General features: G+C 45.2%; 1 protein-coding gene across 2 annotated transcripts in view; it reads left to right on the top strand.

Annotated features, from left to right (window-relative positions):
* POU2F3 (POU class 2 homeobox 3) overlaps positions 1 to 13,955 on the top strand; it is a 66,318-nt gene that overhangs the window by 20,312 nt on the left and 32,051 nt on the right. For both annotated transcript variants that reach the window (XM_043500953.1, XM_038380684.2), the window contains exon 4: positions 7,376 to 7,410. In XM_043500953.1, the coding sequence (XP_043356888.1) occupies positions 7,376 to 7,410 (35 nt within the window). The remainder of the gene's footprint in view (positions 1 to 7,375; positions 7,411 to 13,955) is intronic.

The following is a 13,955-nucleotide window of genomic DNA, read 5'->3' as shown; positions in this document are numbered from 1 at the left end:
TCCTCCAGACCCCTCTCCCCACTCCTGCAAACTGAAACGCTGCCCATGGGAACAAGTCCTGCTCGGTGGGGGGGAGTTCCTTCTGGAACCCGCCTGTGTCCCCCCACATCCACCTGCCTCCTCCCCTCGTGTAGAAATTGTGGGTCTACCTGGTAGGCGAGGGACTTGGAGACAGGTTTTCTCCAAGGCGTTCCTCTACACAGGAGAAGTGCATGGGTTTAACTTAAGTCAGTTTTTCACCTAAATGGGTTCAGCTCCGCCAAAACAGGCCACTCTCAGCACTGGGAAAAGCTGGGGGGAGAGGGGATGTTTGCAGCAGTTACATCAATCACACCTGTAGCATCTCTCCCATGGAGACCAGCCAGACTCCAGCATTGGCCATTAGATCGTTTGTTAATTGACACCCCTAGCCCTGCCCAGCTTCCTCAAGAATCCTATGGGTCCCCCCAGAAATATTGCTTAAATCTACCCTTGAAGCTGAGGCGATTCCAACCAGGGATGCGGTGAAGTAAGTGCAGCATGGCCCCCCTGTAGTAGTGGCTGCAGTATCGAATGTACCTACCTCTCTCTGAAAAAAGAAAAGGAGTACTTGTGGCACCTTAGAGACTAACAAATTTATTAGAGCATATGCACCCGATGAAGTGAGCTGTAGCTCACGAAAGCTTATGCTCTAATAAATTTGTTAGTCTCTAAGGTGCCACAAGTACTCCTTTTCTTTTTGCGAATACAGACTAACACGGCTGCTACTCTGAAACCTACCTCTCTCTGGTGTCTCACTCCCCTTGCTCAGCCTATGCTGGCCCTCATTTATCCTGCTCCTCCCTGTTATCTCACCCACCTTTTCCTCTCTCTCCTTCTCCCATAGCCTATCCCTACCCATTCTCTGCTCACTCCTCTGCCCTCCTCTCTTCCCTGGGGGATTCCTTCGGCCTGGGTAATGTGGGAGGGAAGCATCTGTCTCTCCCGCTCCTTGCCACCCTTTGGCCTTGCTCCTGAGCACATCTTCCTGCACTGGGTTAACTGGTCATGTAAAGGAGGAAACTTTAAAGGCACTTCAACAGACAGACCATAAATGGGGAGTGGCTGGTGCCAGTCTGACTGCCAAGCACTCCAGTCAATAAGATTATTCATCAGCAAGGCATCCACATTCCCAAAAGCAAGAGAGAGGAGGGAGAGGGTGTTTCTTTCCTGACTCAGGTGTGCTTTTTGAGAGCTAGCTACTCCGTAGCTTAACTAATCGTGCGGGCTCTGGAAACTGTGGTCCAGGTTGCCTTCTGCACGGAGATATGCCTGGCACAGGCAGGGATTGAAAGGGGGCTGTTAAGCAGCAACTTATGCCTCCCTGCTTTTCCTGACACGTTTGCTCTAGCTCCGCCCCCCCATCTTAAACTAGAGCATCTTAGCCACTGTTCTAACTTACACCAATGGGGTGTGATCTCTAAGGGATTGTATGCCAGCTGTAAATTGTGTAGCCCAAACCAGCTCCATCCAGCATGCCACCATGACGTGTGTGGGACAGTGGGTGTAGGAGCTAACGATACCACTTGGTGCCAGCTGGTTTCTCCCCGACACCAAGGATGCTCTCTGCTGGCCAGTTAGGACCAGATACTGCCACTTAGTGTGGTGCACAGCTACAGCGTAGGAGGAGGGGATCTGGGCTATTAATTGAAGTAACTGGAGGTAAGGTGATTTACACCAACTGAGGATCTGTCCCTTTATGCTTAGCAACAGACTAGTAAAACTGGGCCATCTTTTTTGCTCTGTGATTGTACAGCACCTTGCACGAGGGGCTCCTGGTCCAGGACCAGGGTCCTAGGCATTGCCACAATACACCTAATAAATAACCATAAAATAACGTAACATCCCTGATTGACATTGTTATCATTGATACAGCTGTACTGTATGACATCCGTTTCCAAACAGTATTAGTACTGTTACTTACTTGTATTCTGCCATCATCCAGAGACATCAAGATCTGGGCCCCATTGTGCCAGGCTCTGTACAAAGGCATAGTAATAGGTCATCTCTTCCCCAGTGAGCTTACAATGTATGTTCAAGGGATGGTTGGGTCAAATTTGGCCCCCTATGTAGATTATAAATAAATGAACTTTTACAAAAATGGAATATGTATAGAAATGTTTCCATGCATTTTTGTTTGTTTAAACAAGCCATTCCCTTGTGTGTATGCAATTCAAACATAGCCCCTTTGTTCTAATGCATGAGAACAGGAAAGTGAAAATGACTAGCAGCAGGCAGTGACCCAGGAGACTGTTGTCTTAGTACTTCGTTGTCTTGACTTAGAGCTATGCTCTAGGGAGGCAATGAGGCTTAATGTATAGCATAATGGGCTGAAGTGCAGCAGATCTGGGTCTGTTCCAGCTCTGCCACTGGATTGTTGGCTGAATTTGGGCAAATCCTGTCACCGCCTGGTGCCTCAGTATCCCTATCTGTAAAATAGGGATAATGCTGCTGACCTCCTCCACTGTAAAGTGCCTTGAGATCTACAGATGAACATGCTGTATGACAGCTAGGTGATGGTATGGGCTCAGCCACAAGTTGATGGTCTGGATGCAGGAATCACTGGGTAAAATCTGCTGCTTATTCAGGCATTCAGATTAGATGATGGTCGTTTCTGGCCTTAAACTCTATGGATTGTCCAAGCTGAGTGAGATGCAAAAACAAACAATGTAACTACCCAATTCTTTTCATTTTGATCATTAAATTCATTTGTAACATTTTATTTGTTCAGTTACTTTTAACTGGATCCTTAATATAAGAGTCCATTTCAACGCAGCTAAGAGGTTTTGCTCCTTTATAATGCCATTTATAACTCTGATTGCTGCTGGGGACTTTTCCTTCCCCACTGCTGAGTGAGCATTGAATATCATGTGATAGTCAACATGATGGAGCTGATGGGAGCAGCAATCATGTCAATAGGCAATCAGTGTGAGCAAGCCAATTTCCTAACAATTTGTTTCCAATTTATAAATCATTCCATTGCAATAATTTTCTTTCCACTGCCCCCTGTGTGATGCTGTAATGCCATTTTACTGTATAAATAATTGCAGCTAGCACACTTAATGTCTGTCTGGCATTGTTCCTTCCTTGATATTATTCCTCTTTCATTGTTCAACTGCACAGAATTTAATTGTCCAAAGCAGCACATGGAAAATCTGTTCCCCCTGTGAATTCCCCAGCCCCTCCTTATAAAGATTTAACTTGCCATCTGTGTGCAGTCCAAATCTGAAATTTCCTAGTGACCAAATCCCCTTCCATTCTGTACAGCTCACTCAAAATGCAAGGTGAATTAATTTAGGTTTTGGGGGAGGCATTCTGTCTACAACCCTGGTCGTGTAATCAGTATGTTGCCAATAGATTGCTTTCTTGGCAAACTGATGCCCCCCGTAGGTAAGTAGCACATGGTCTCAGAAGATGTCGTAAGACCGATTGTTGTGTCATGAGATAACTATAGCTTGTGTTTTCTTTTTCTTTTCTCTCTCTTTCCGCGAGAGCTGGCTGCCTGCCTCCTCTACTTCTCTATTTGTCACAAACAGGAAGTTTAAGAGACAGAGAAATTCTGAAAATGAAACATTTCTACCCGCTAGCCATATTGTAGACCTGACCCAGCTTCTTCATCATGAAGGGAAAAGGGAGAGAAGACAAACTAACGCAAGGAGTTAGCAGTAATAGATCTTATGCTTTAACAGGGAAACAGCAACAGAATTTCCCCCCACAGGCCCACTGCCTCACATGAGAAGCTAAAATGCAAAGGGATGCAACCCAGTCACCCCAAGGGAAGCCCAGTATCCCGTCTTCCAACAGTGGCCAGTGCCACTATATCCAATGGCTCACCCTTGTCCTATGCTTGTTGACACCTTTAAAAAATTCTAGTAGATTGGTGAAGCATGGTTTCCCTTTACAAAAGCCATGCTGACTCTTCCCCCATCATATCTATGTGTTCTGGTAGTTCTATTCTTTAATATAGTTTTAACTAGTTTGCCTGGAACTGAAGTTAGCATTACTGGCCTATAATTAACAGGATTGCCTGTGGAATCTTTTTTAAAAAATTGGTGTCACAGTAGCTATCCTCAAATCATCTGATACAGAGGTTGATTAAAGCAATAGGTTACATACCACAGTTAGTAGTTTTGCAATTTCATATTTGAGTTCCTTCAGAACTCTTGGGTGAATACCATCTGGTCCTGGTGACTTATTTCTGTTTAATTTATCAATTTGTTCCAAAACTTCCTCTACTGACACCTCAGTCTGGGACAGTTCCTCAGATTTGCCACCAAAAAAGAATGGCTCAGGTGTGGGAATCTCCCTCACATCCTCAGCCATGAAGACCGATGCAAAGAATTTGTTTAGCATCTCCACAATAGCCTTGTCTTCCTTTAGCACCTCAATTGTCCAGTGGCCCACTGATTGTTTGGCAGGCTTCCTGCTTCTGATGTATTTAACAAAAATGCTGCTAGTTTTGTGTCTTGTGCTAGTTGCTCTTCAAATTCTTTTTTGGCCTGCATGATGATGCTTTTACACTTGACTTGCCAGAGTTTGTTCCTTTCTATTTTCCTTAGCAGGTTTTGACTTCCAATTTTTAAAGGATGCCTTTTTGTCTCTGTTTTCTTTACTCTGTTGTTTAGCCAGGATGGAATTTTTTGTCTTATTTTTTTAAAAAAAATTATTGTTTGGGGTATCCATATAGTTAGTCTGTATTATCGTGTTTTTTAAAAGTTTCCATACTGCTTGCAGGCATTTTTTTTGAACTACACAAAAGTGAGGAGGCTAATAATATGTAAATTAAAAGGAAGTTAAATGCTACTGTGGTGGGTTACTTTGGGATTTTCTCCCCTACAAGGATGTTAAATTTAATTACATCATGGTTGATATTACCGAGCAGTTCAGCTATATTCACCTCTTGGACCAGACACTGTGCGTCACTTAGGACTAAATCAAGAATTGCCTCTCCCCTTATGGGTTCCAGGGAAAGCTGTTCCAAGAAGCAGCCATTATTGGTGTCTAGAAATGTTCTCTCTATTGCATCCTGAGGTGACATGCTCATAGACAACGTAGTTGAAATCCTCCCTTATAACTGGGTATTCTGTTTTTGTAGCCTCTCTCATCTCCTTCTGTATTTCACAGTCACCATTGCCATTGTATATTCCTGCTGCTACACTCTTCTTATGCAAGTGTGAAATTTCTATCCCTAGAGAGTCTATCGTACTGTCTGATTCATTTAAGATTTTTACTATATTTGACTGTATGCTTTCTTTCACATATAGTGCCACTCCCCCATCAGCATGATCTATTCTGTCATTCCTACATATTTTTGCACTGGTTGTGCTGGTGACACCGAGGATCCAAACAGGGGTTGCACTGGTTGTGATTGTGACAGTAGGGATCCAAACAGGGGCTGCGTTGGTTGTAAACTGACCACGCTGTTTGCCTTTTCGGTTGTAAACAAACACTCCTGGCAAAAAATCCAGCCGGAACCCTGCTGCTGCTCTCCCCTCCCATCCTTAGAGAAACCTCCCCAGGCAAACTCGCACCAGAGCTGGTGCCAGCATTATGCAAAGCAGCCACATACCTGCTGGCTGCCAGATGAACCAGGGAGAGGAGTTGGCTCTTCGCCTGAAGTGTTATTGATAGCCGACCATGATTATTCCTTCCAATCTGAGCACCCTCAAGGTGGGAGTTGGGGGAAGTACTCTGAGGGTTGGGGGAGATGTTCTCAAAGCTCGACATCCCCTCATTTCAGTACTGGGTGCTTTCCCAGCTTGCCACACACCCTCGTGATTAAAGTGGGCCGGACTCACTCTGCCAGTTCAGACCTTGCTTGGAAATGAAGGGTTCCAGCTTCAGAGCAGAACTCCAGGCTTGGGAGGTTTAGGTTCCTTCTGAATCTGGCAGAGCACCAAGAGCTAGGTTCTGAGCTGATCTAAACCAGGGGAGCACCACTGAAGCTGATGGAGCGGTGGGTGTTTTACAGCGGTTGAGGATCTGTCTCGTTCGTGTACTTTCTTTCTGGTTGCCTAATGCTGGGCAAGGCTAGCTTTCAAACAAGGATCCTTACTGCTTGTGCAGCATGTTCCTCTAGTGAGATTAAAGAGGATACTACAATCATGCAAGCCTGTGTACATCAAAACTAGATAGAAACATGGATTTATATTATTAGTTCTTGGGAAATCATTGTCTTAAACAAATGGAAGAAAAGTTTTTTGCCTATCCTCAAACTTGTTTCCAAAGGAGCCAAAAGGAGTTAGGCATCCAGTGCCAATTGACATTCCCATTGGGTGCCTAATCCCCATAGTCTCCTTTTAAAAATCCCAGCCCTGATGTTTTGTACAAACTAACCCCCTCCCAGCTAATGTCTTTTATAGTGAGATAACTGAGTCTAAGAGCCTTAAAGACCTTGAAGGAGCAGAACAGAAAGGGATGGGTAATGGCCAGGTAGACACAGCTGCCTGTGTTTGGTGGGAAACAGCAGAAGGAGGAAGGTGTGACGCTGAGAATGGCAGCACCTATGGATTAGACATGAGCCTTTGTTGGAAAATTTGGATCCAGGATCTGAACTCTCTAAAGTTTGGGATTCTGATCTGGGAGGTTTGGCTCAAGCCATTATAGAGATTGGCTGAAAATTCAGGTCTAGGTTTGGATTCCAGATTCCAATGAACTCAGGGAGTTGGGGGCCGGAGGTGAGGGGAGGGGGTTAATATGTTTCATCCAAGGGAAATGTGCTGTGTCTTCGGGTTGGATCCTGTCTGATTCCCCTTGCTTTTGCCTACCTGCCTAGGAATCAAGGAGTCGCCTTTTTAGCACAACCCACAGCACCTTCCATACCCTTAGATCTCCTGTAATTACTCAGTGCCACAAATTCCCTCAAGAATGGCAGGTGAACAGCCTCATCACCTGTTTGCCAGCCTCTCCCACAGCTTCTCTGCACTTGCTTCCTAGTTGTTGGATAGCTAGGGATTATGGAACACCCTCCCTCGGTAATCTCTAAGGATGCTGATTGCTCCCAAGCCCCACCTCTGTTGAGCTCCCATGTGATAGTGCAGTGGGAGCATCATCCAGTGAGAACTGGTTCTATTTATTTCAGTAAAGATTTGGTACCTTTGGGAACCATTGAGTTGCACAACAGCCACCTTTGTAACCGCATGATCTTATTTTCATTGCTTCCATCCTGCCGCCCCATCTCCCAGGCTTTGTTTGTCACGCTCACTTGATGCAACTTTCCCTGCACTGAACTGTATGCTTGTCGGGGAAAGGAGCAGGTTTTCATGTATGTTTGTACAGGGCCGAGCACAACGAGGCCTGGTGGGGTCTCTAGTCTTTATAGCAACACCAAGATTCATTCTTATTCTTCTCATTGTAGGAAATGAACGAAATGGGCTGGACTTTAACAGACAGGTAAGATCTACCAAACATTCCTCTCCTTTTGCAAGGCAGGTCGTTGCATTTGCTGATCTTGTTGGGTCCCCAGGAACTGTCCCTCGTAGGTCAGGATGACTGATGCTGCTTCTCTGTATTGGCCTTTTAGTCCATAGGCAATTTGTTGATTTAAGATTTTGTTTAAATCCACATGAACTCTTTTTTTTTTTAATCACACTAGGAAAGGGATTTTTGTTCCACTGTGGGAGAATCCAGCCTCGACTCCAGGCTGTCACAGACATTCTATTGTGTATGACATTGTCGCCCTCCACCCAGAGCATACGTGTCCGGGTGCACGGGGCCGACGCCCCTAAGTGTGAGGGACAGGCATGGTTACGGTGGTTTGAGTTCTGGCAGTGCCTGGGTCAACACTATTTTCCGGGATGGGGAACTGAAAAGCCGCAGATTCCCCTGCAGATTTCCCTTTTCAAGATAACCACGGGCAGGAACATCTGACAAACATAGACTGCCCTGACATTTTAAAAAAGGTCTGTTTCCAGATATAAGTGAATTTATCTGAACACGAGTGGGTCTCAAGAACCATCTCCTTTGCAGCGTTCCCTGGACTCTTCCCTGCCATTGTGTTCTAGTCAAAGTTAGGTTCCTGGTTGTGGTATCTGCTAGGGCTGTCAAGCAATTAAAAAATTCATCGCACGATTAATTGCGCTGTTAAACAATAATAAAATACTATTTATTTAAATATTTTTGGATGTTTTCTACCTTTTCAAATATATAGATTTCAGTTACAACACAGAATACAAAGTGTACAGTGCTCACTTTATATTTATTTTTATTACAAGTATTTGCACTGTCAAAAACAAAAGAAATAGTATTTTTCAATTCACCTAATACAAGTACTGTAGTGAAATCTCTTTATCATGAAAATTGAACTTACAAAAGTAGAATTATGTACACACAAAAAACTGTATTCAAAAATAAAACAATGTCAAACTTGAATGTAGAAGTCCACTCAGTCCTACTTCAGCCAGTCGCTTAGACAAATAAGTTTGGTTACAATTTGCAGGAGATAATGCTGCCCACTTCTTGTTCACAATGTCACCTGAAAGTGAGAACAGGTGTTCTCATGGCACTGATGTAGCCGGCATTGCAAGATATTTACGTGTCAGATGCACTAAAGATTCGTATGTCCCTTCATGCTTCAACCACCATTCCAGAGGACATGCATCCAAGCTGACGATGGGTTCTACTCAATAACGATCCAAAGCAGAGTGGACTGACACATGTTCATTTTCATCATCTGAGTCAGATGCCACCAGCAGAAGGTTGATTTTCTTTTTTGGTGGTTCAGGTTCTGTAGTTTTCACATTGGAGTGTTGCTCTTTTAAGACCTCTGAAAGCATGCTCTACACCTCATCCCTCTCAGATTTTGGAAGGCACTTCAGGTTCTTAAACCTTGGGTCGAGTGCTGTAGCTATCTTGAGAACTCTCACATTGGTGCCTTCTTTCTGTTTAGTCAAACCTGCGGTGCAAGTGTTCTTAAAACATACAACTGTGCTGGGTCACCCAAGACTGCTATAACGTAAAATATGGCAGAATGCAGGTAAAACAGAACAGGAGAGACACAATTCCTCCCCTAAGGAGTTCAGTCACAAATTTAATTAATGCCACGTGTGGTGGATATAATAAGCAAGGGGAGGCGGTGCCTCTCCTAGTGCAGCCATCCCTGCCGCCCGACACCTGGGCTGTGGTGATCCCACCTCTTTGCCTCCCTGCTCTGACCCTTCCCCAAGGCTCCCAGGGACTGCTGCTATCTTCTCAGTCTTATTGTAGAATATCAGGGTTGGAAGGGAGCTCAGAGTCCAACCCCCTGCTGAAAGCAGGACCAATCTCCAACTAAATCATCCCAGCCAGGGCTTTGTCAAGCCTGACCTTAAAAACTTCAAAGGAAGGAGATTACACCACCTCCCTAGGTAACGCATTCCAGTGTTTCACCACCCTCCTAGTGAAAAAGTTTTTCCTAATATCCAACCTAAACCTAATATCTCCCACTGCAACTTGAGACCATTACTCCTTGTTCTGTCATCTGCTACCACTGAGAACAGTCTAGATCCATCCTCTTTGGAACCCCCTTTCAGGTGGTTGAAAGCAGCTATCAAATCCCCCCTCATTCTTCTCTTCCGGAGACTAAACAATCCCAGTTCCCTCAGCCTCTCCTCATAAGCCATGTGTTCCAGTCCCCTAATCATTTCTGTTGCCCTCCGCTGGAAGTTTTCCAATTTTTTCACATCCTTCTTATAGTGTGGGGCCCAAAACTGGACACAGTATTCCAGATGAGGTCTCACCAATGTCGAATAGAGGGGAATGATCACATCCCTCAATCTGCTGGCAATGCCCCTACTTATATAGCCCAAAATGCCATTGGCCTTCTTGGCAACAAGGGCACACTGTTGACTCATATCCAGCTTCTTGTCCACTGTAACCCCTAGGTCCTTTTCTGCAGAACTGCTGTCGAGCCATTCGGTCCCTAGTCTGTAGCGGTGCATGGGATTCTTCCATCCTAAGTGCAGGACTCTGCACTTGTCCTTGCTGAACCTCATCAGATTTCTAATGGCCCAATCCTCTAATTTGTCTAGGTCCCTCTGTATCCTATTCCTACCCTCCAGCGTATCTATCTCTCCTCCTAGTTTAGTGTCATCTGCAAACTTGCTGAGGGTGCAGTCCATGCCATCCTTCAGATCATTAATGAAGATATTGAACAAAACCAGCTCCAGGACCGACCCTTGGGGCACTTCCCTTGATACCAGCTGCCAACTAGACATGGAGCCATTGATCACTACCCTCTGAGCCCGACTATCTAGCCAGCTTTCTATCCACCTTATAGTCCATTCATCCAGCCCAAACTACTTTAACTTGCTGGCAAGAATACTGTGGGAGACCCCATGTCAAAAGCTTTGCTAAAGTCAAGGAATAACACGTCCACTGCTTTCCCCTCATCCACAGAGCCAGTTATCTCGTCGTAGAAGGCAATCAGGTTGGTCAGGCATGACTTGCCCTTGGTGAATCCGTGCTGACTGTTCCTGATCACTTTCCTCTCCTCTAAGTGCTTCAGAATTGATTCCTTGAGAACCTGCTCCATGATTTTTCCAGGGACTGAGGTGAGGCTGACTGGCCTGTAGTTCCCAGGATCCTCCTTCTTCCCTTTTTTAAAGATGGGCACTACATTAGCCTTTTTCCTGTCGTCCGAGACCTCCCCCAATCACCATGAGTTTTCAAAGATAATGGCCAATGGCTCTTCAATCACATCCGCCAACTCTTCTTCCTCTCTCCTCCTCCACCATATCCCCCTCCCCTTTTGGAGGTCTCCGCAGCTGCGGGCCTGATCTCTCCTCCTCACTCCCCCTCCTCATGGTGAATGGCATGAGCATGTGAATGGCAGGCAGGGAAGAGAGGAGGCCAAGGGAGGGGATCCCTGAATAACTTTACACAGGTGAAAAAGCCTTCCAGAGACCTTGTAGCAGATCACTGAAACTGTTAAGGGGGCCATTAAAATGAGAATGAAGCCATTTAACAGGCCTTTGCCTTTCCCTTTGGCCACATTCAGCTGGCTTTTATATTGTAAGAAAATGTATTATTTGGGGTTAAAAACAGTTTCCATATTCTTGATCTAGTCATTTTATTCAAACCCAGCTTAAGTAAAAGAGTCTGTCAGGGAATTCTGTGTAAGAAAGGTGATTAAACTACTGCCTTAATGCAGGCTGTCAATAACAGACTTTTTCAAAAGGAGAGATTAGGCTTCAGTTTGGCGCAGGTAGCGTGAAAAGCCATGTCTCTCTCTATACAGTATGCACCGGTCAAACTCCCTGCCATGTGGAGGAAAATCCATCTGGCAACTGATCTATAGCTGTTGCCTGTTCAGTTCCCTTAGAGAATGTTCTTAGTGCTTTAAGGTGAAAAGGGGGCAGGGTCTCACAGCTGGGAGGGGGGGGGCAGCAGCAGGGTGAGGAAGCAAGGGGCTAGCCAGCTGCACGGCAGGTGGGTGGGGGTCTTGTGGCTGGCGGGGGGGGGGGTGAGGAGGCTAGCAGCAGGTGAGTGGGGGAGGAGATGTGGAGAGAGGTCTTTACTCAAGGGGTGAAAAGGTGAGTGGTGAGTCAGCGGTGGGCCGGAGCAGGGGCAGGGCCTGGGGGGAGAAGGGGTGAGCGTGGGCGGGGCCATGGGCAGAAGAAGCAGGACAAGGAGCTCGCCTCCCCCAGGGGAAGTTTCACCCACTGTCCATGATTAACACATTACTTTTTAATGAGTATCATCAGTGTGGAAGCATGTCTTCTGGAATTTATTTGTCTTAGCTATTGGCTGAACAAGAAGTAGGACTGAGTGGACTTTAGGCTCTAAAGTTTTACATGGTTTTGTTTTTGAGTGCAGTTATGTAACAAAAATATCTACATTTGCAAGCTACACTTTCACGATAGAGACTGCACTACAGTACTTATATGAAGTGAACTGAAAAATACTATTTCTTTATCATTTTTACAGTGCAAATATTTGTAATAAAAATAATATAAAGTGAGCACTGCACACTTTGTATTGTGTTGTAATAGAAATCAATATATTTGAAAATGTAGAAAAACAAAAATATTAAATAAGTTTCAATTGGCATTCTATTGTTTAACAGTGCAATTAATAGCGATTACTTTTTTTGAGTTAATCATGTGAGTTACCTGCGATTAATCAACAGCCATGGCACCTGCAGCACCCTCTGATTGTCCGGAGATTTTTGGAGACGGTATTGAGAAATCCCCCCCGAAATTGAGTCCCAGGTCAAAACCCTCAGGTGAGGCAGGTGGAGTCAGCACTTCTTACACCGTAGATCCCAGCTCCTAAAATGCTGTAGGGCCTTCTCCAAAGTTCATTGAAGTCAATGGGAAAGACTCCTACACTGACTTCTGTGGACTCTGGATCAGATCCTCAGAGCCCCAAGGAGGAGAAGGTCTAGAGACAGATGTGGGAGGTGGCAGATTTATGGGTTAGCTCTGGTCTCTAGCCATAGGGTTGGGAAGGGGAAAGCCATAAGAGGCTGTGGCTATCTCAAGGCTATCGTTAGGGATCTGAGCAGATTTTGCATACATGCACCTGTGATGCACTTGTCTCTGAGTTTCATGTTCTTCAGCTTTTAGGGCCATAATCACTTGCAAATTCATCGCCTTGGTGATGGATGGGCTGTTTTGCCCCTTCTCCTTTTCTGCTGCACTCTCTGCCCATCAGGGTTTGCCCTGGTGGTTTCCATCTGAGAAGGTGTGAGTGGGCTATTATCTGTTGGTTGGCTTTGGCTCATCTGGGCTTGGGTAGATCAATGGGGGGAGGGATAGCTCAGTGGTTTGAGCATTGGCCTGCTAAACTCAGGGTTGTGAGTTCAATCCTTGAGGAGGTCATTTAGGGATCTGGGCCAAAAATTGGGGATTGGCCTTGCTTTGAGCAGGGGGGTTGGACTAGATGACCTCCTGAGGTCTCTTCCAACCCTGGTATTCTATGATTCTATGAATCCCTCCCCATCAAAGGTGTCTTAACACGCTCAGTTGCCTTCCATTGGAAAACCACACTAAAAACAAAAAAGCCTTGTGACTCCGACTCTGTGGACTCCAGAACTGACATCAGGGAACTTCCATGAGCCAAAGGGATCACCTGAGTGACTCAGAACTAGTCATAAGGAAAATTTCCCTCGAGATAGAAATAGGCAGTGAAAATACAACATTGTGCTGGATCTAAAGCCACTTGAAGTCAATGGAAAGAGTGCCATTGATTTCACTAGATTTTTGGCTCAGACCCAGAGCAGGATTGGGGACTACTATGTTGAGTGATTTACATCAGAAATGCAGACTCAGCAATGGGCTGTTTCCCCATAGACTTCCCAGTGCTAGCCAACCCATCTAGACAGGATTTGTTCGTAATGACTAGAGTGGGGAATTAAACATCAGGTCATCACTTTCCATGTATACGCCTTCCATTTATCAGACTGTCAGACAGGTATGCATCATCAGTGCTTTCATGAATCTCTCCATCCCGTTTTATTGTGTAACAGTTAGTTGGTTGACTACTTCATCTCCCAGAGAAACACAAACACTTGCCAAAATAATATACAGTAGGAAACAAGCCCACAACAGCAAAATGTCTGGCATAATAGGTTTGATCCTTCCCCAATAGAAGTCAGTTGCAAACACATGTGCTGGAACAATTTGGATAGTGGGGGTGCTGAGAGCCGTTGAACCAAACTGCAAACCCTGTATGTGATGGAAACCACTTCAAGATGGGGGGTGCGGTAGAATGCCTAATTCCAGCATCTGTGATAGGTGTTGACATTAGTCATGTCTGCTAACATGGCACAGTCCAGTGTGGTAACAACCAGTTATCTATGTATGAATAGCAGATGTGTGTAACCCATGCTAACAAAGCATGGCTCTCTGTCCCCCCCATAGAGCATGTGCAGAATTAGTAAGTCCTTTATCTCACAAGGTAGAGGCTTGTGCTTTTGTGTTAGCCATAGTTGTTATATACAGTTGAAATACCTCTCT

This window comes from Dermochelys coriacea, chromosome 22, assembly GCF_009764565.3.
Source record: "Dermochelys coriacea isolate rDerCor1 chromosome 22, rDerCor1.pri.v4, whole genome shotgun sequence".
Classification (NCBI taxonomy): domain Eukaryota; kingdom Metazoa; phylum Chordata; order Testudines; family Dermochelyidae; genus Dermochelys; species Dermochelys coriacea.
The sequence above is the reverse complement of the archived record's forward strand: the minus strand, read 5'-3'. Positions and strand labels throughout refer to the sequence as shown.